A 19,427-nucleotide genomic window follows, 5' to 3' on the forward strand; every position below is an offset into this window, starting at 1 on the left:
CTTATATTCAAACGTTACAACCAATCATTTATCAAAATTTATATCGGTCAATTTCTGGGTAACTGGGGAAAATGATTACTTCCTAATCGTACTTCCTAAACAAATCTGAATACACTTACATGATGCACACATTAATTTTTTTTCCTTATCTTCACTTAATAATAATAATAATATATTTAATTTTTAAAGCGCTTTTCATGAACCCAAACTTGCCAAATATACCATTATTCAGGATGTCTTTGCCAAACAAATGGCCCATTAATCTGCTTAGATTGTTAAAAAAGAAGAGAAGAAAATATGCTCTGTAAAAATGCAGAACCTGCCTGAGAATTATCAGGGTTTTTTCCCCCCAGTATCTTGAGTTATCCTCAAATTGTTGCCCACAGTGTAACATCACCGAATCAGGCCTGCTTCTTATTAGGAACAAAAAGTTAACATCTTTCTAATTATAATGAAGACTTTTCCTGTTTGTATCATTTAGCCATAATGGCAATAAAGCTCATAGGTTGGACAAACACCCCCTCTGTTCAATGAAAATCCAAAATGGAGCTACTTTTATGACGTTTGGGCCGGTTCCAGGCTCTGATTGATGTGTTGTCAATCATATTTGGCCATGCTGTATGTGACCTCCCCCCCCTCATGAAACTGCTAAAATAATTATCATTAATACAACTTTGGTTTTGTATGGATTGCACAAATGAGGTGGGTTACCCTTGGACGGAGCCAGGCCCACAAGTCTCTGTGAGGCCCAGACCTCGATGAGAGCTGCGTCTCATTTTGGTTTGACTCTAACAATCTGACAAATAGATATATGTTCCTGAATGTCAAACTTTTGCTTTGAATTGGAATAAATGTGCCAGTGTGGTTTTGTAAAAAAATAAATAATTTTTTAAAGATTTTTTGCTTTTCATCTAAAAGTCGAGGAGCTGTATAAAGTGTGTGTGTGTGTGTGTGTGTGTGTGTATATATTTACATAGAAACAGGTGATGTCATGAGTGGTTAGAATGGCCCAGACTACTTTCTACTTTCTTGGAAGACGATGGAGCCAACAGATGGGTTTGATAATCTTTTATTTCTTCTTCTTCTTCTCTCATTTGATTTATTTGCTACCACTCTGCAGGGTGGACTCGCTGTGACGCAACCTTAACACCTGACCAGACTTCGATCCATTTATTCTTGTACAAGTGTTAATATTCTTTTTTCTTCAATTGGTAAGCAGAGTTTTTCTTTTTGTGAAAGGATCTGTCGAGATGCAGTCGGATGTGAGGGAGCCTCGCAGCTCGACGAGTCCGCGAGTGGCGGCTCTTGTTGTTGTTGTTGTTGTTGTTGTGGTGGTGGTGTCCGGTCACATCTATCGCAGGTGTCTGATATCTGTACTACCTGCAGGTGCGTCAATAAAGTCCGTGTGACACTTCAACACTTGTGCTCGTCGTCGTCTTCTTCTTCCTGGTTTGTCCCTCTAATCTGATCTGTGTCGTTGGGTCCATCGGCTGTGGCGGTTTCTCCAGAGGAGGCGCGTGCGCGCGCGCGTGCCCGCGCGTGTCAGCCTGTTGCTCCGAACCGTCACATGCATCCGCGGTTCGCTGGTTACCACCGGAAGCCTGTTCCCATCATGACCTAGCGGGAGCCCACCCGGTTTCCCATCAGGGCTCAGCCCTCCGTCACATGGTTCGACGGGAGCCTCTCAGCAGGAGGACGAGCGGGGGCCGGGACAGACGAAGGAGGACGAGCCGCGAGCTGCACCCTCTCTCCCTGCCCGCCGCCTGGTTTGTCGTGTGGGCCCAGGAGCCGCCGGCCGGACGAGGCTCCGCCGTGTCCGTCCGGACTTCTCCGGACTTCTCCGGACTTCTCCCGCCCCTCGCCGTGTTGGTGTGACATCCTTGTGGTCGGCTGCGCGACCATGTGAGAGACCTCCGCCATATTCCGCCGCGCCACGCCCGGAGCTCCGCCGCCGGGGGGGGGGAACGACTCGCTCGTACAAGTTTGTTGTGCAAAAGTTCATTTCCTCTTCTCGGGAGGGGATCGGGGCCCGAAGAAGCGAACGGCCGTGAGAAAAGGAAGAAAAGAAAGAACCGCACACCACTTTACTTCCTTAAACTGCGAGTCGCCCGAGCCACAGGAGGGGACGGGGGGAGACGGACAGTTGGTTTTATTTCTGTGGGGGGGTTAATAATCGTAATCATAATCATAATCATAATAAGAATAATTTAAAAATCATGCGGAGGTCTTTGCCTCCTCGCGCGTAACCGACGCCATGTGTGCTTGTGTGAAGGTGACGCGCTCTGCAGGAGCGATGATCCTGGGCTCCGCGGGAGCCTGCTGCCTCAGCCCGGAGGCCAAGGAGGCCCGCAGGATCAACGACGAGATCGAGAGGCAGCTCCGCCGGGACAAGAAGGACGCGCGGCGGGAGTTCAAGCTGCTCCTGCTCGGTAAGGGGCGGACGGTTGAAAACAAACCGAAACCGACAGTAATCACACTCGTACACAAGCCCGTGCGACACGGGGGAGGAGGGAAAGCATCAGCGGAACAAGGCCTCGCGTCCGGCGCCGGGATGGAAGTATCCCACCGTCACGTACCAGTTGACGCGTAGAAGTAACGTTAAGAAACTTTAAACTTTTAAGAATACCGCAAAAAAAAAAAAATTGTTTTGTATGTGAACTCCCAAATATGTAAAGAAAAACTAGTACCATAGCTGTGAAATCAACTTATTGGAGTAAATAGGTACAATATGTTCCTCTGTAAAGTGTAGATGTAAAGGACATTAGAATACTGGAGCACCTGAACGCACCTCATGTTTTGAGGCTACTGTAAGTCAAATACACTTAGTTACTCTCCAAAGAAACACCCCCCAGCAAAAAATCAGATCATGTAAAAAAACCAAAACGCTGCATTGTGTCTCATAAAAGTAACGGTATACCTTCTTTTTTTTTTACACATTAAGTATTAATGCAAGGCACTTGACATGGATAGTTGTATCAATATGTATATTTAAGGGGAATAAATGTCCCTTTGTTTGAACAGCAAACAACTCGCAGACATCTGAAACCAGTGAGTCCAACCACATGTAAAAACTTAACTGCAAAAGTAACTAGTTATTAAATATACAATATTAGTGAGTATAAGATAGCATTAAATGGAAATACTCAAGTAACTGTACGGTAGTTCACAGAAGGTACTTAGTCACTTTCCACCATGATATGTTCATTTGTTAAAATTAGTTTTGCCTTGACAAACATGACCTGCCGCTCACATATTAATGCATAATCCACTAATACCTCAAAACTACAGTAAATGGGCTTCCGTCACTGACTTGAACTAACTGTTGTTTAGACACTCATTAGTCCCATGCGGTAGATGAATGAATAATAGCTACATCATCATGGGAGGCCATATTTTATCTCAGGTACTTGACAAAGGGCTTGGTTTAAGGTCGAAGACAGTCACGTTGGTTGTGGTTGTTTTGCCCCTCGAGAATGACTGACTCAAGATGAATGTATAACCCGACCTACAGGTTCAAAAGTGCGCATGTATTTATTTTCATTTCACTCTGACTGAAAGCGGCTGCCAAGGGATGCCGTCATTTCCACGTCGTTAGCCACAGGGAGGGGAAGTGCTGCAACTTCTCCTAGTTCAGCTTTGTCGAATGTGCAGACAGTCAGTTGTGAGATGACAAAACTCTGTGTGTATAACTTGACACTGACAATACGCATGGGACCCATAAGGCCCAAGAACAAGATAAAACGCAGACTTTGGTAACTAAGGTGAGGTCAAGATTGCATAAGAGTGAGACATGAGTAATGCTTCAAGCACATTTCAAAGAATGACCTGTTGCTTTGAGTTATTAGATAAGGCTGGTGATGTTCTGTTTATTACACATTGGAAACACATTCCGTGAAGATATCAAAATTAAGAAGGAACTGATCCGTCTAACAAGTATTGTCTGTGAAGCTGTTGATGTCCAACAAACCTAAAGCTGCCTTCAGACAAGAAAATTGTCAGAGTAAGACGCGTTCACAATAGCAGGAAAATTTCCGGTAAATTCGGCCGAGGAGTGTCTAGAGCGCCCACTCGCTCGCCGCGGATTCTTCCAGAGATTTTCCTTCTGTATTCTCACATGGGCTCACTCAGACATTTTCCCGAAATTTTACTTGGGGGCTGGCAGGAAAAAAAAGTCAGAAAAGCAGGCATCATCAGACAATCGCCTCCTCACATACAGCCCTTAGGGGAATAGTTGAGGAAAATGTCCAGATTTCAGGACATGTCTGAAAGCAGTTTAAGAGTCTACATCTGTGCTTTGTGGCTCTATGACGCTGTACTCAGGCTTTGTGTTCGTCAGAGCTAAATGCTTACATCTGCCTGCTTACATGCCTCGGAATGTGGCAACGCTAAGATGCAGATGTTTATCAAGTAGCTGAAGCTGATGGTGCTGATGTTTGTTTAGCAGGTGTTTGGTCATTAAAACAAAAGTATAGGACAAATTCCACCTAATAATGGCGCCAGGTAAAAAAAACAAAACAGGGGACCACAAAAGGGATTCCATTTCATCGCATGGGGGAACATGAATATCTATATAAACTTTCTCCCAATAGTCGTTGAGGTAGTTCAGTCTGGACCTAAGTGGTGATGAACCGACAGACAAACACACAGTCAGACATGCTCCTTCATTACCAAGAACATGGGCACTTCAGTCCCACATACAGCGGACTGCTGCCCTCCAAAACATACCAAATCCAGATGAATTTGTGGGTTAAAATAGTCCCTGACTGTTTTTTTTTAAGGAAGCCATAAAGTTGCGAGCTGTTTGTAAAGACGGGGTAGGGAAGTCGTAACAGAATGTACACATGGACTAACAAATTGTCGATTTTGATCTTTCAATGGGTTTTTGTGTGATGATGATACAGCGAGATGAACGCCGGCCTCACCGTGAAAGTCTGTACGTGCCAGTGCGCTGATGTTATGTATCTGTCGGTGGACAGGAACTGGCGAAAGTGGGAAGAGCACTTTCATCAAGCAGATGAGGATCATCCATGGCCGTGGATACACTGAGGAGGACAAGAGAGGCTTCACCAGGCTGGTCTACCAGAACATCTTCACAGCCATGCAGGCCATGATCCAGGCCATGAACTCGCTACAAATCCCCTACAAGTACGAACACAACAAGGTAGACCAGACCGTTGTTTCTCTGCCCTCTCTTTGCTGCTTCGCAGACAGACAGACTGGGGAAGAGGTTTTTTACCAAACACTGTTCCACAGAAGCGGGTGCATGGTTCACTCCTGACACTGACAGAGCTTGCAGTGTGTGTTACTGTGTATTCAGGGTGAAGTGCTTCTGGTAATTTGTGACAGTGTTTAGATTTTGCAATCCTGCAGCCAGATGTTTGCCTCCTTATGGAGCAGGCTGTCTTTTGGAAAGAACACATGATTGTATGCTGCAGGCATGTAAGAACAGGTCCTCCATTTGCCAGAAACAAGAAGGAGACAAAAGAGGAACGGGAGACGGAGAATTTCCCCATTAATCATACAGGAACCCTTCCCTGTCATACCAACAACAGGAGCACATTCATCACCAAATTTGCCAGCCCACACAAATATGCAACATTAGTAACAGTTTCAGGTAAGGCTGAGGCACAGATGAGAAGAGTCCACTCACTGTCGTGTGCTGTGACAGCACGAGGAGGGGGAGGGGTGGTGGTGTCATGTGGGTGTGATGAACCTTTGGCAGCAGGTCTGAGTCAGCATGAGGCTTACATTTTTTTTTTCTTGTCACCAATGAGGATGAAGTCGTGTGGACGCTCACAGTGTATGTCACCTACTGAACATGCAGCTCGTAGGACTGAAGTGCAGAGCGTCTGTAGGCCAGAGAGGTCAAGACGCCGAGATGCTATGTGACAATTAATTTAGCCCCTCCCCCGACACCCATTGTCCAATCTCAGCTCAGCACCTGTAACTGCAGTGTTGTCAGCGAGCGTAGTAATTCTTCTTGCTAGATTTTGCAACTTCTTTTCCAAAAACAATTTGGGCCGACTTTGACTCCTTTCCCTTGAGGAGAGTCCCCAATATGTCTCAGGGAATGTGTGTACTGGCGAGGTTTAGTCAACCAATCAGCAGCCAGCTTAGGCTAACGTGAGTAGCTCTGTGCTGCTCTTTATGGGAGCTGAAACAAATTGTGAGGGGGGGAGGAGGAAAAAAAAAGAAGAAAAATAGAGGATTGCATGGCAGTCTCCTTTAAATCCGTCCCATCATTTCTTCAAAGAGTTGGAGCATGAAAGCGTTGAAGCCGGAGCCATGAAATCTACTGTAAAAGATGCAACAAAAGAGCAAAGACAACAGAGAGTAGGGCTTCCCCAAGAAATATACAAAAGGTTGCTAAGAATATACTTCCCAGGGTTTGAACAATATACATTTCTCTGGTGGCAATTTCAGTCAGCCAGAAATAACTGGAAAATTACTTACTACTCCCACAATGTGTTGGTAAATGACTCTCCGAACAGCTCTTCAGAGTCTCTTTGTAGTCAACGGTGGTGTGATAAACAAGTTAAACCTATTTTCCTTGTATACAGATGTATTTCATCCGTCCATCCATTATACATACTGCCTTTCCTTTGAGGGTCACAGCTGTCGTGGGGCAAGAGGCGGGGTACACCCTGTACAGGTCGCCAGTCCATCGCAGGATTAGATGTATTTCGCAACACTGGAATTTCCCTCGGGTGGCACCAAGTGGTAACCCTCCGTGATGTCACCCCTTGGTTTTGTGAGCTGCCGTTTTGAAGCCTTGAGTTTCGCATTTTGACGAGCACCATCTTGTTTTGTTTTTTTAAACCTGACTGAGAGCTCGTCCACTGTGCGCCCACCTGCAACTTTGAACCGATTGGAAGGCACAAGCGGTCAATCACACTGTATTCATTCCCCAATGCGTCTATTTTACCCTAAAGTTAGACCATTATCTACAAAAAGAACATCATGCTGTGTTGTAGAAGACTTGAAACTTGCGATCAAGACCATAAACTCCTCAGAAAACGTTAACTGACGTTAAAAAATCAAGTGAGAAGTAGAGTAATTTTGTCGAGAGGAAAATTCTTATTTTTGCAACTAATGGTGATTCCAGAGAATACAGACTTTAGGCACTTGCACATTGCCTCCATTTTCAGAAATTGGTGACTACTTCCATTTTCATATACAGTCTATGGGTGGCTCGTGGTTTTCTTTGGGTGCCCTAGCCTCTTCCCACAGCCCAAAGACATGCATCTGAGGTCGAGGGAGTCTAAAGTGCCTGTAGGTGTGAATGTGAGTGTGAATGGTTGTTTGGATAGAACGCAGCGTATCGCTGGTGACCTGCCCAGGGTGTACCCCGCCTCTCGCCCACTGTCAGCTGTGATTTGCTCCAAGACCTCCCACGGCCCTAAATTGTATAGATAAGGGATGGATGGACGGAATTTACTATGACGGCTCCTGGTCATTTGTAACATGGCAGGGTCACAGTCTCCCCTTCTTGCTGTAGCGGTGAAGAAGTAACCATCAGATCAAAAACATTACAATTGCTGTACGTGTACTTCGGCCTTGTTTTCATGAAGGCTGTTTATTGATGCAGAGTTACTCGGATACAAAAGTCGCAGACAGCCGCCGTTGAGAGAAAACAGACTTGGATTAAAAGTTCACTCATAAATGTCCATTGCAGCACTTTAACAGTTTGCGCAGATTTTTTCCAGGTGTTTTCTGGCTGAACTGTTGCACGTCAGGGAAATGTTTGTTATTAATCCCACCCCAATTAGAGCAGTAAGGGTAAAATGGAGATTGAGAATTCTGAGAAGACGCAGGACAATGATCCACAAACCAGAATTCAGGATGACCTGGAGCATGAATGCCTTTGTACTTAAACTCCGTCAATAAATACATCATAAGGGGGGAAAATACGTACACTGCGAAACACTGAGGGGTGAACAGCAGATGAGAAAGTAAAAGTCTCCGCAGCAGCCGAGAACTACGGTGCCTTGCTGCATCCGCACTCAGTTTACTGTGGAGATTACAGTCGTGGATTACGGCAGGACACTAAAGCAGCTTGAATAGAGCTGCCAGCGGCTCGCGCAGCAGACAAGGAAGAAGTTTGAGTCCTGGTCATAAAACCTCTTTGTTGGAGATTTTCTGACCATAGTTTTTGTGACAGAGTGAGAAGTCACAATATCATCCCCAGCTTGTGGTGTCATTATCCAAGTTTACAGTACAGCTCCGACTCAAAGATTATTTCCACAATCGATTGATCTTTCAAATAATTTTTTGGTCTAGAAAAGATAAATATGAAAGCTGCATGCTCGGTAAACCCTTAACCTCTAACACCCACACCGATGAATCTTTCATAAAAAGGTTACTATAAAACCAATAACCAAAACCTTAGTTCATAAAGCACTCAGTACATTTGTTTCTCAATGTCTCGGCTTGTGTTTTATTCTGTTGTTGTTTAGGCCAACGCCAGTGTTGTCAGTGGCGTTGATGTGGAGAAGGTGACAACATTAATAAACCCATATGTTGACGCCATCAAGAGCCTGTGGAGTGACCCGGGGATTCAGGAATGTTACAATCGAAAGAGGGAATACCAGCTCTCGGACTCAGCCAAATAGTGAGTGTAAACAGACACTAGTAACTCCTCAGACATTGACAAATATTTTCCACTGTTTCATTCGCCTGTTTGAAAGTCCCGAGACGGATTGAGGTCAGCGGTTATTCCATTTAAGGCGGTTGACAGAAGCGCCAACCTTCAGTGGAGCAAAGAAATGCCACTTAAATTCTCGCAAAAGAAATGACTACAGTTGGATGTTTCTGTTTGATCCATGACTTGATTATCTTATAATAAATGTCATCTCGTTGTCCCTCTGCTTTTAACCGTGCGTTGTCATCCTGTGGCCACAGCTATCTCAATGACTTGGACCGAATTGCTGATACTACGTATTTGCCAACCCAGCAGGACGTCCTGAGGGTCAGGGTGCCCACAACTGGCATTATAGAGTACCCCTTTGACCTGGAGAATGTGGTGTTCAGGTGAGTGTGTTATGCAAAAGTCTTTGGGCAGAATATTGATAATCGCGACATTAAACCAGATATTGTTCTGAATTTGGTTAGAGTAAAATTGTGATAGAGTCTAAATGTTGTCTTTACTTGGCCTCCAAATGCTGTGTTACACTAAACTTATCAGATACAGTGCACCCATATGAACTTTCCTTTTTCAGTATAGTCATCATGTCCACATCACTTACAGTATATTAGCTTACCAAACATTTCCTGTTCCATTATCATTATACATAATTTAGCACAGCATCAAAATTTAATAATACTGTCTACAATTGAGTAACATGAGGACTTATTTTTCTAATGATACGCGTAACCCTGCGGCTGTAGGATGGTGGACGTGGGTGGCCAGCGTTCGGAGAGGAGGAAGTGGATCCACTGTTTTGAGAAAGTCACGTCGATAATGTTCCTGGTGGCGCTCAGCGAGTACGACCAGGTCCTCATCGAATCGGCCAATGAGGTAAAATGCGGACTGCTGCCTATGAAATAGTCTGTCACACAATACAAGCCAATCTCTTACTAAAACAAACAAGCCTGTTCGGTAGAGATAATAATCTAGATTTCTACAGAGTCGAGCACTAGTCTAGTCTCTGTCTCTGTCTTTATTTCTTTTCACTTCCTATGTCTCTCTCTCTCCCTCTCTCTCTCTCTCTCTCTCTCTCATCACAATGACAAACCAACCTTCCTTTTGTGGCAGTTCACGTAGTTGATCTGCAGGGGGAGCTCTTTAGTTGCTCTCTTCAGACGTCTGCAGCTCCTCTCGGCGAGGCTCATTCCCTCGACGAGATTACAAGCCAACCGGATTTGCTCGCACAGACAATCACAGCCGAAGTGCTGCTCTCTAACAATACGTCTGATTTTATATTGCTAGTCATGCTAAGATGTCTTTGTCTGTGTGAATTCCAAAGAATCGAATGGAGGAAAGCATGGCCCTGTTCCGCACGATCATAACCTACAAGTGGTTCAAAGACTCCTCAGTCATCTTGTTCCTCAACAAGATCGATCTACTGGAGGAGAAAATCATGTATTCACATTTGGTTGACTACTTCCCTGAATATGATGGTAAGAGGAGACCGTTAATTCTTAGTCTCGTTTGAACGTTCTGCAAGCGTCTGATATTACAGTGACAGTCAGGCTCATATCGAGCCATATGAGCTTTTATCTAACTACTGAAATGAAGACTTTCATGTGCTCGTCTCTGCCCTCTGTCTCTTTCTGCCAGGTCCCCAGCGGGACGTCAAAGCAGGGAAAGAATTCATCTTGGATATGTTTCTCAGTCTTAATCCATTCGAGAAAAAAATCATCTACTCCCACTTCACCTGTGCCACAGACACAGACAACATTCGGTTTGTCTTCCGCGCAGTGAAGGACCACATCTTGCAGGAAAACCTGGAAGTCTACAACCTGGTTTAAAGCGGTGGCGGGCTCCAATCGGCTCAGTGCAGCTGGCAGTCGGCAGAGCTCTGCGGTGATTCAGCTTGCCCCGCACTGCTCCTGAACACTATAATCTTAAAAACAGGAAATTGAGAAGCTATAGAACGTGTCGCCAAATGACTGTTCTACTACTGATGTATTTCAAATTTTCCTGTTAGGCTCTTTGAAAATGGACGTCTCCAGCTATAATGAAGTGTGTCCAGAAAATTAAAGTGCCTCCTCAGTTGAGGATTACTGTACACACTCAAATGTATGGAGCTCGTTGTGAACGTTGTTGAAAAGTGACGGTACGAAAATGCACATTGATCGATTGAGAGGGTGGGGGGGAAGTATTCCAGTGGCCTCGAAAGCCTCCGAGGACTAGTAATGTACGAGGTCTCTCCTTCAGGGAATCTGTGGAAGTGGATGTAGACTTAACTGCAATGCAGCGCCTCCCATCACTAACCCAAGTTGGTCATAGTTTATTCTTTTCCTTTTTTGTTTGTTAGAAACAGTGTGAAATACTCTAAATGCTTAGTCTGTAACATGACTTAGCGAGTCAAACACTAAAGACAATTATTTTATTCGAGACATTGATTTACACACTGTTCCTTTGTGTAGCATCGGTTGTAGCGTTAGCATTGTAGCATTAGCTCTCATCGTCTCTCTGTGTGCACCTCACCTAGTTGATCATTTCCACAACCTCGTTGCAAACGTCACTTGACTTTGTACACTTCGCGTTAGTCTGTCATGGCATTGTTCAGTGTTAAACCACTTTTTTTGTGAGCACAGCATTGGTATTTTAAAAAATATATTTAATTTAACACATTTCAAAGAGACATTCACATTCCTTTTCTAAAGAAAGTCTTTTTTTTCAAAGCTATAGAATAAAGAGTTCAGGGACTATTTTTTATTTTAAGTAGTTTTCTTGGCTGAAAATAATTTGCTCAAATGGCTTTGGGTTTTTCTCCATTGTTAATCTGAATGCATGGTGTAAATATTGCATGGTACAGTATTTTCAGAGTTTTCCCCCCTCTGCTTCAAAGTCAGTGTTGAAATGCTCACTGCGGAGGAGAGAACTGTTATGTTAAATAATCTCTGAGGCATTAAACTAGAGTACTTTTGATGTTAATTCATAAACTGTTCAAGGTATCAGATGCATGAATAAAAAGCTTATGAAAGTGTATCCACAGCAGGTCCACAAAACCTATTCTTGTTAAAAATAATTACAGTCTAATTTGCACGCGTTCTCCGTCACTGAGATATCTTTGTCAAACAAGTCTTGGTGGTGTTGTTTTTTTTTAAATCTGGATGAATAAACAGACATCTTGCAGTTGATTTGTTGAACACATTTTTCTTCTTTTTTTTGTCAGTGTTTGTTGACAAATCAGCTCCAGCACACTTTTGGTTTGCCATTCAAGTATTTTATCTTCTTGGCTATACTCTGTCGACTGCTCCAGATGTCCGTCCTAGAATCCTCCTCCGTTATACATCCATCTGGCAGGAGCCTGCAGCAGCACTTATGTTGGAGGTCCATATTTTTTTTTTTACTGTTGTACACAGGATTTATAGTGTTGCAAAGCACATTTATTCCTGGAGGAGGTCAGACACTGAATGGAATGTGGCAGCAGGACATGGCTCTAGTGATGTGCAACGAATGGGCGAGGAGGCTGCTGCTTTTTATCAACCCAGACCCAAATCTCTGCCCTGAATCAATCTACGATTATACATTCCAGCCACTATACCCAATATGATAAGCACGACGGGCTGAGACAATTACTTCCATTATTGATCAATCAAACAATGATTCTCCTGACTTATCTTTTTTCTTTGTCTAAATGGCAAAAAATAATGGCAATATCAATTACAATTTCCCCGGGAGAATCCTCATGTTCAATATGCCTTTGAAAAGCTTGGTTAAAGATATGACTAAAATGATTAATTGATGGTCAAAATAAAGAAGTTGCCCATTCTTTTTATATATATTTGATGGATCTAATATTAGCTACATTGTGAGGCAAACGTAGTTTGTGGGCAGCATACCACTGTCTGCAAAACCATAAGATCGAGTGTACACAGTCGACATTGCACAGTTTATTTTCTGTCTTAGGCGAGGAATCATTAAAAAAATAAATGGCCAACTCAAGTTTCCAGGGCCCACATAAGTTTGTTCAAATATGAATATTAAAGCTATTAAAGTTATTAAAACTTGAAGTAACCTAAAAAGTACATATAGTATACAGAGTATCATACAAAGGTATACGAATCGTATATACAAAAAACATAACATTGCCAGGGCTAGCCTTTATTTAAAAAATATATATATATTTTTAAAGAGGTCCACATGTTGAAGGTTTTCAAAGCCTTTTTGTTGCTGGATTTAGAAAAATGTAATTAAAATAATGTTTAATCTCATGGAGGAAAACTGCGAAATTAATTGGGTTTTTTTACTGCTAAACTTACACTTATTAACATGAAATGTTGCCATTAGAATAAAACAAATTCATAGCAAAGTATTCCTTTTCTCTTTGACCTTACGGCTGCAGGGACGCACAGGTGTGCTCCGGGCCCCTGTGACGTCACACGTGACGAGAGCGGAAGCGGTGACGGCCTCTCTGGAAGAGGGGAGCTGTCCCTCTGTTCGACGGCCCAGTGCCTTCAGGTATCACGGCGCTTCACAATGGCGCCATTATGAGCGGATTAAACACACACAGAGGGTGTGTGAGTAGGTGGCAGCTGGCTCCCATCCCTGCACTGTGCCCCATTGTGGGGCAGGGAGTTTCAAATTCAGCGGCACACACACACACACACACACACACACACGCGCGGCCCCGCCTCCGCCTCCTCCGCACAGCAGGAATGTGAAATGCACCTGAACTCGTTCCTGCCTGAGGAGGAATGCAGACTGTCGCCAAAAACCAAAAGCACCTGTTCCGGGACGAGAGGCCCCCTGGCGGCACCGACGAGAACCATTAGTATCCATCCATTTGCCACTTCAGACAGAGAAGGCAACAAAAAAAAAAGAAAAGCAGCCGGTGAAGTTGGTCAACCATGGAGGAGTGCTGCCGCGTGTCGGGCGAGGACCGGGAGAGACGCCGGATCCACCGGGAGATCGAGAGGCAGCTGCGTCGCGACAAGAGAGATTCTCACCGGGAGTTTAAGTTGCTTCTGTTGGGTGAGTGAACCGCGGACAGTGGACACACGCACACACACTGACGCACACACACACACACAGTGCGACGGGAAATGTGTAAAAAAAATAATCATAATTTGAACAATGAACTTTAAATATATCCCATCAAAGCGCCATTTAAATGCTGACTGAAAGGTTGCTCTATAGGTTCTATACATAATGGTTACAGCGCAGGTGCATGTAATTACAGTGATTACATTTGACATTCAACCAATCAATATTAGGCTGCGTAGAACTCGAGGAAAAAACAACAACAACACATACTGTATTGTGCACTTATATTTCAAATTTTATATATATATATATATATATATATATATATATATAGCTCAACGGAAACAAAACGTCCTGTAAATATGATCCGTCCAATAGTCTCAACTGTGATTCGTACAGAAGTAGGACATGAACTGGCCTAACAGTATTTTTGTCACTGATTGATGTTGCATTTATTAAGAGAGAGCTATTTCATCAATTAATAGTTGTAAGTAATTTTTTCAAACAAAAAAATTCAAAGAGATAAAGTCTTTTATTTTATGCCCGTGCCTCTCAGTTGTTATTTTTATGTTGCTTTTTCCCATCGTATGCGATATACAGAAACGTATGTTTGGGTTTTGGACAGTCTGCTGGACAAAAGCAGTGATTTCATGGCTTCATCTTTGCGTTTAGGAAACTGCGGTGGGTATTTTCCCACTATTCTTTGACATTGAAGGTACAATTCTTTGATATTTTATTAATTGATAATGAAAATAGTTGTTAGTTACAGGCCTAACATGTACTGAGCAGGACATACACGTAGTAAAGCATTGAGCTGAATGCTAATATTAGCATGCTTTCATAAAATGATTGCAAATAATTACCAAAAAAGTCACCCTCTGGGGACCATGATCCACCTAAATGTTGTGGAGATGTAACAGTCGGGGCCGAAGGAGTGGACTCACCAACTCACAGATATTGTCATGACCTGGAGCCACATGAATAAAGGAGCGTCTGTGCAGAGACAGGTGGTGGGCAGCCTTTGGTAGAAAGTGATTTTCAGGAGAAACACGTTATCCTTCCTTGTTTTTGGAAAGATTGTGTTTTGGGTGGATCAATTTCACAGGGCAGAACTGACAAATAAAGCAAATATCAACAGTATCTGGATCAATAGAAAGCAAAGCATGCTTTTGGCTGCACTGTTCCTTTAAAGTGCTTGCAGGTTACCCTTTGCATTCTTCAAATAGTTGGTGAAACCCTGATGAGTCAGCGGCTTGATAACCTTCAGAGTTTTTTTTGTTTTTTTCCCTGATTCAGATCGAGCTAGACTGCTGCAAAGACTGGATGTTTCATTCAAAAAGCCATGTTAGGTCAACACACTGCGTACAGGCTGAAGTTTTTTTCTCCCATTTTGTTTTTGTTTCTTTGCTTCTGTCTGAATTGTCAAGATCCATTTGCAAAACAAAGTTTGATACGTTAAAAGTGCAGTGCATGAAAGAGAGAACAAAACAAGTGCAGAGCAACATTTTGACAGCCAGGACGATGAGGAAACGCATCGCGAAATGTATTAAAGCTCACAATAGCTTTAGTTGAGGCCTTTTTTTTTCTTCTTCTCCATCACAATCAAAGCAGCCACACTTATAAAAGCTCCACTGTTGGTTGTGCTGGAAACAACACATGAGACATGAAGGACTTTGTTTAAAGGTCAGCACTACTTTAAGCTTCAACTTGAGTTAGCCTGCTCGGAGAACAATATCCCCCTGTAAAGGTCAGTCTAATGGTTAACATTTTTAGGTATTTCGGGTGGCGAGTTGACACTCTTATCGAGAGTAATTAATAACCAGTGGCCAGGAAGCAGTTCACTGTTCCACTCAAGGACACATGGCTGATGATAGACATGCTGACTTGCGTGGATCGAATGCAAACCCACAGTGTCCCCAAACAAAGTAAAGAATTCAAAACATTTTAACTTTGCGGGGGGGAAAAGCGTGAATACAAACAGTATAAAATACATGTTAAATTATATTGTTACCCACCTCTTTAAAATTTTCCACTGTTTCAATGTTTTTAATCTTATTTTTTGTTCTTTATCTGTTTTTATGCTGTTTGTTTCAGAGCAAATACATAGAGATTACTTTAGTAATGGGGTTTTAGAGACAAAAGACTTTATATACACTCACACATACACATAATCGCTGAGGGGGTAGGGGGACTCGTACAACCTGTGAAGCCATAACTTGTACGAACATCATTTCGCTCTAAAGAAAGCAGCCTGTTTTGTTTCTGGAAAACGGTTGAGCTGCAGCGGATGGATCTTCAGATGATACCTTTTTTTGTGCACGTTGCAGACGTCCTGTCTCTGGCGCTGCTCTGATCTCGATACCATTTCTCGTCCTTGCGTCTCACTCATCTAATTTGCCTATAGGTACCGGTGAGAGTGGTAAGAGCACTTTCATCAAACAGATGAGGATCATCCACGGCCGCGGATACACTGAAGACGACAGGAGGGGATTCACCCGGCTGGTGTTTCAGAACATCGTCACAGCCATCCAGGCTCTGATCCACGCCATGAAGACTCTACAGATCGACTACGTCGATGAGAAGAACATTGTGAGTAAACTGTACATGTTTGTTTTTTTAAAATAGACAGTAATGATAATGTCTTTCGTAGAATTGTATAAGGCTCAGTGTTTTCTCGGATAGATTACTAGACTATAAAAACGTACAAATCTCAGTCTCATGGTGCCACTAGAGGAAAAGCAAGGGGATCCCCAAAGACATTAGGGTTCATCATCTGGAGATAATTATTATCTGTAGAAAATAGTTGACTTATTTCAATTGGTACCAACCATTCAAAGAGTCACACATTTAGTGTGGTTAAAAAAATTTGAAAAATTACAGGAGACATATTATGTTAGTCTGGCACGTCCCCAAACGAAGCCAAGTAAAGCGAAAGCGAAGGCACTTCCTCCATGCGCTGGAAGCAGTTGACCAATCAAAACAAAGTTGGCCAGTGTTTCAGATGGAGGCTGAGGGTCCTTTTTGTCCTTCAAGAATTTGTTTTGTGTGTGAATGTTTTGTATGTGTCAGAGTCAGGCAGACAAGTTGAACAAAGTGGAGGCGAGCAAGGTGTCCACTCTGGAGCCCTGGCAGGCGGACGCCATTAGGAGTGTATGGAATGACCACGGTGTTCAAAGGTGCTACGACAGCAGGAGGGAATTCCAGTTATCCGACTCTGCCAAATAGTAAGTACTAATATAATCCAAATCAGAACATTCATATAAATCCCAAGGGTCTCCCAGAGAATCCAAGCTTTGGTTGTGCTTTATTTTGCATTCATCAACTCCACAGTGTGGATTCATACTGATAAATGTTAGTATTAAATGGACATATAACAAGTGAAATTTTCTGTAAGATGTTCCCTTTTATCTGTCAGGATATCAACCCTGATGCACTGCTTTAAACGTTTCAGTTACCTGAGCGACCTGGACAGAATCACGTCCTTGTTTTACATCCCGACACTGCAGGACATCTTGAGGGTCAGGGTCCCCACCACAGGCATCATAGAGTACCCCTTTGACCTCTCCAAAGCAATCTTCAGGTGGGGCATTATTATTATTTACCTGCCACAGCAAAAATATAGAGAAAATTGATGGGTTTCCTGACTCAAACAACACTTGAACAAGAATTTTTTCCCTGATCTGACAAATTAAGACAGTGCATCAGTTAAACCAGTAGATAGACATTTCAGGAAATATGCACCTTATTTGCTCTTGAAAAGAGTTATATGATCTGTTATATGATGATCTGTTGTGTGTGTACAACAGGATGCATTTGTATTGAATCTTAATCACTGTCCATGTGACTCTAGGATGGTGGATGTGGGTGGTCAGCGTTCAGAGAGGAAGAAATGGATCCACTGTTTTGAAAATGTCACCTCCATAATTTTCCTTGCGGCCCTCAGCGAGTACGATCAAGTCCTTTATGAGAGTGCGAATGATGTAAGCTCAATTCAGTCTGTTGTGCTTCAACATTTTTATTGGATTCTTGGTTTCTTGGCCATATTTGCAGCCCAGAATTCTTCTCTGATCGGGTGACGCTTTTCTGTTGTCTAATGTTATATTCCCCCTTTCTCCAGAATCGACTGAGAGAGAGCCTCGCCTTGTTCAAGACCATCCTCTCATACTGTTGGTTCCAAGAGTCCTCCACCATCCTCTTCCTGAACAAAACAGACCTGCTCGAAGAGAAAATCTCACAATCTGATTTGGCAACATACTTCCCAGCCTACAATGGTAAAGCCTGTTCTGCTCTTATTCGCTGTAGCTGTAGTTTGTCCGAAATCACTTCTTATTTAGGATTTAGTGCACTCAATTTGCTGTTTGTCTTTTTGTAATTTTGAGCATTCTAACAACAAAATGAATCGGCAACTATTTTGATGATCATTTAATGGCCTCAGTCATTTTTCAAACAAATATTCCAAACATCCATTTGTTCAGACTGTTTCACGTCATTGTGGACAGAATTCTACTCAGTTGGTTCAACAAATTGTTTTGTTTTTTAAATTAATTATTTGAGAATATGATTGTCAGACTAATAAGTGATGAACACAATTGTTGCAGAATGAATAGTAGAACAATAATTAAATAGCAATATAAAAAAATTGCTATGCATTGTGCAAGCATGGTGAGGAAGTAATGTTCTAATGTTAATGTTCTACTTCAGATTTGTAAAATATTTATCTCTTGTGCAAGTGCAACAAAAAAGTTCACCCAAGAGCAAAAGTCAGTCTTTGAACTTAAATTAAATAATAATTTATTTATCGTGATGATTATTGATGTGAAATGATATATTATTTTACCATATTGTTTAGCCCTAATTATGATTGTGAAATCACAAAACATCTTTTTCTGTGACATGTACACTATACTGAGTAAACTATTTGTTGCATGAGGAGAAGTGAGTGTAATTTCCTCTAAACGCACAGATTCCTCTCTGATATTTCACCACTTTGGTCGCCACAGGGCCTCGGTGCGATGCTGAACCTGCGAAGAAGTTCATCTTGCAAATGTACGAGGAGCAGCACAGTGGACATGAGAAGCCCCTTTACACACACTACACTTGTGCCACGGACACGGAGAACATCCGGATCGTCTTCAAAGCCGTCAAGGATACACTCTTCAGAGATAACCTCAAAAAGTTTAACCTGGAGTAAAGAGGTTTGCAGGACAAAGTGACGGTTTCACCTGTAGGAACAAGAAAGTCACATGTTGTAACACCTTTACGGACATTTTATCTGTAATGCGCTGTTGGCCCTCAGACAGCACTGTCAGGTAAGATATGTTTATCTCAGTACTGTGAAACACAGACAGTATGTTACTGTGCCATTTTTTTTTTTAACAACACTGAAGTAAATTAAACAACAACAATTTTAATTGCTACAGGAGAGAAATAAACCATCTGTGATGTCAGTCAATGTTTTATGCGGAAATGTTACAGGTTCTTTCTTTTTCTGACATTACTGTTTCAGAATCAGCCAATGAGATCAAACTGGTTTGAAGGAATCTTACCTAGCAAGAATTTAAGTGCCTCACAGCACTGGCAGGAAGAAGCCTACTGGGCGGTGCAGTGTCCTAGTTTGTATTTATACTAATGATTTTATGTGTGCAAAAACCACAACCGTGTAGCCTGTGGAATTATTATTTTTCCACTAACTTTCACTAATTATAGATATTAAACCAAATGTATGGGTTTCTAAACAAACTGAATTCTGTGCCGTTCCTCACCTTTTGCC

At 42.6% G+C, this 19,427-nt stretch overlaps 2 protein-coding genes across 8 annotated transcripts; both read left to right on the forward strand.

Annotated features, from left to right (window-relative positions):
• The first annotated feature begins 1,443 nt into the window (after positions 1–1,443).
• On the forward strand, positions 1,444–11,808 carry LOC118285318 (guanine nucleotide-binding protein G(q) subunit alpha). 6 transcript variants are annotated; one of them, XM_035608886.2, is made up of 8 exons: positions 1,444–2,157; positions 2,273–2,429; positions 4,977–5,161; positions 8,457–8,611; positions 8,902–9,030; positions 9,388–9,517; positions 9,966–10,119; positions 10,280–11,808. In XM_035608886.2, the coding sequence occupies exons 2-8, from the start codon at positions 2,294–2,296 to the stop codon at positions 10,468–10,470; spliced, it is 1,080 nt and encodes a 359-aa protein (XP_035464779.1). In that variant the 5' UTR covers positions 1,444–2,157; positions 2,273–2,293; the 3' UTR covers positions 10,471–11,808. The 6 variants fall into 6 exon arrangements, with proteins under 6 accessions (XP_035464779.1, XP_035464777.1, XP_035464778.1 ...); XM_035608884.2 differs by having other exon boundaries at positions 1,444–2,142; XM_035608885.2 differs by having other exon boundaries at positions 1,444–1,981.
• Positions 11,809–13,055: 1,247 nt separating this feature from the next.
• Positions 13,056–19,392, forward strand: LOC118285319 (guanine nucleotide-binding protein subunit alpha-11). Of its 2 annotated transcripts, XR_004785073.2 has the most exons (8): positions 13,056–13,645; positions 16,062–16,246; positions 16,727–16,881; positions 17,109–17,237; positions 17,508–17,637; positions 17,775–17,928; positions 18,658–18,966; positions 19,164–19,392. XR_004785073.2 is itself a non-coding variant. In XM_035608889.2 (7 exons), exons 1-7 carry the CDS (start codon positions 13,522–13,524, stop codon positions 18,846–18,848), a joined length of 1,068 nt encoding a protein of 355 aa, XP_035464782.1. In that variant the 5' UTR covers positions 13,056–13,521; the 3' UTR covers positions 18,849–19,392. The 2 variants fall into 2 exon arrangements, 1 of the variants encoding a protein (XP_035464782.1); XM_035608889.2 differs by having other exon boundaries at positions 18,658–19,392.
• The last annotated feature ends 35 nt before the right edge of the window (positions 19,393–19,427 follow it).

Source organism: Scophthalmus maximus, chromosome 20 (genome assembly GCF_022379125.1).
Source record: "Scophthalmus maximus strain ysfricsl-2021 chromosome 20, ASM2237912v1, whole genome shotgun sequence".
Classification (NCBI taxonomy): Eukaryota; Metazoa; Chordata; class Actinopteri; order Pleuronectiformes; family Scophthalmidae; genus Scophthalmus; species Scophthalmus maximus.

Coding starts and splice junctions, on each gene's coding strand:
- LOC118285318 (XM_035608883.2), top strand. CDS start 2,255: ATGTGTGCTTGTGTGAAGGTGACGCGCTCTGCAGGAGCGATGATCCTG. Junction 5,162..8,456: donor ACAAGTACGAACACAACAAG/GTAGACCAGACC, acceptor GTTGTTGTTTAG/GCCAACGCCAGTGTTGTCAG. Junction 9,518..9,965: donor TCATCGAATCGGCCAATGAG/GTAAAATGCGGA, acceptor TGAATTCCAAAG/AATCGAATGGAGGAAAGCAT.
- LOC118285319 (XM_035608889.2), top strand. CDS start 13,522: ATGGAGGAGTGCTGCCGCGTGTCGGGCGAGGACCGGGAGAGACGCCGG. Junction 13,646..16,061: donor GTTTAAGTTGCTTCTGTTGG/GTGAGTGAACCG, acceptor ATTTGCCTATAG/GTACCGGTGAGAGTGGTAAG. Junction 16,882..17,108: donor TTATCCGACTCTGCCAAATA/GTAAGTACTAAT, acceptor TAAACGTTTCAG/TTACCTGAGCGACCTGGACA.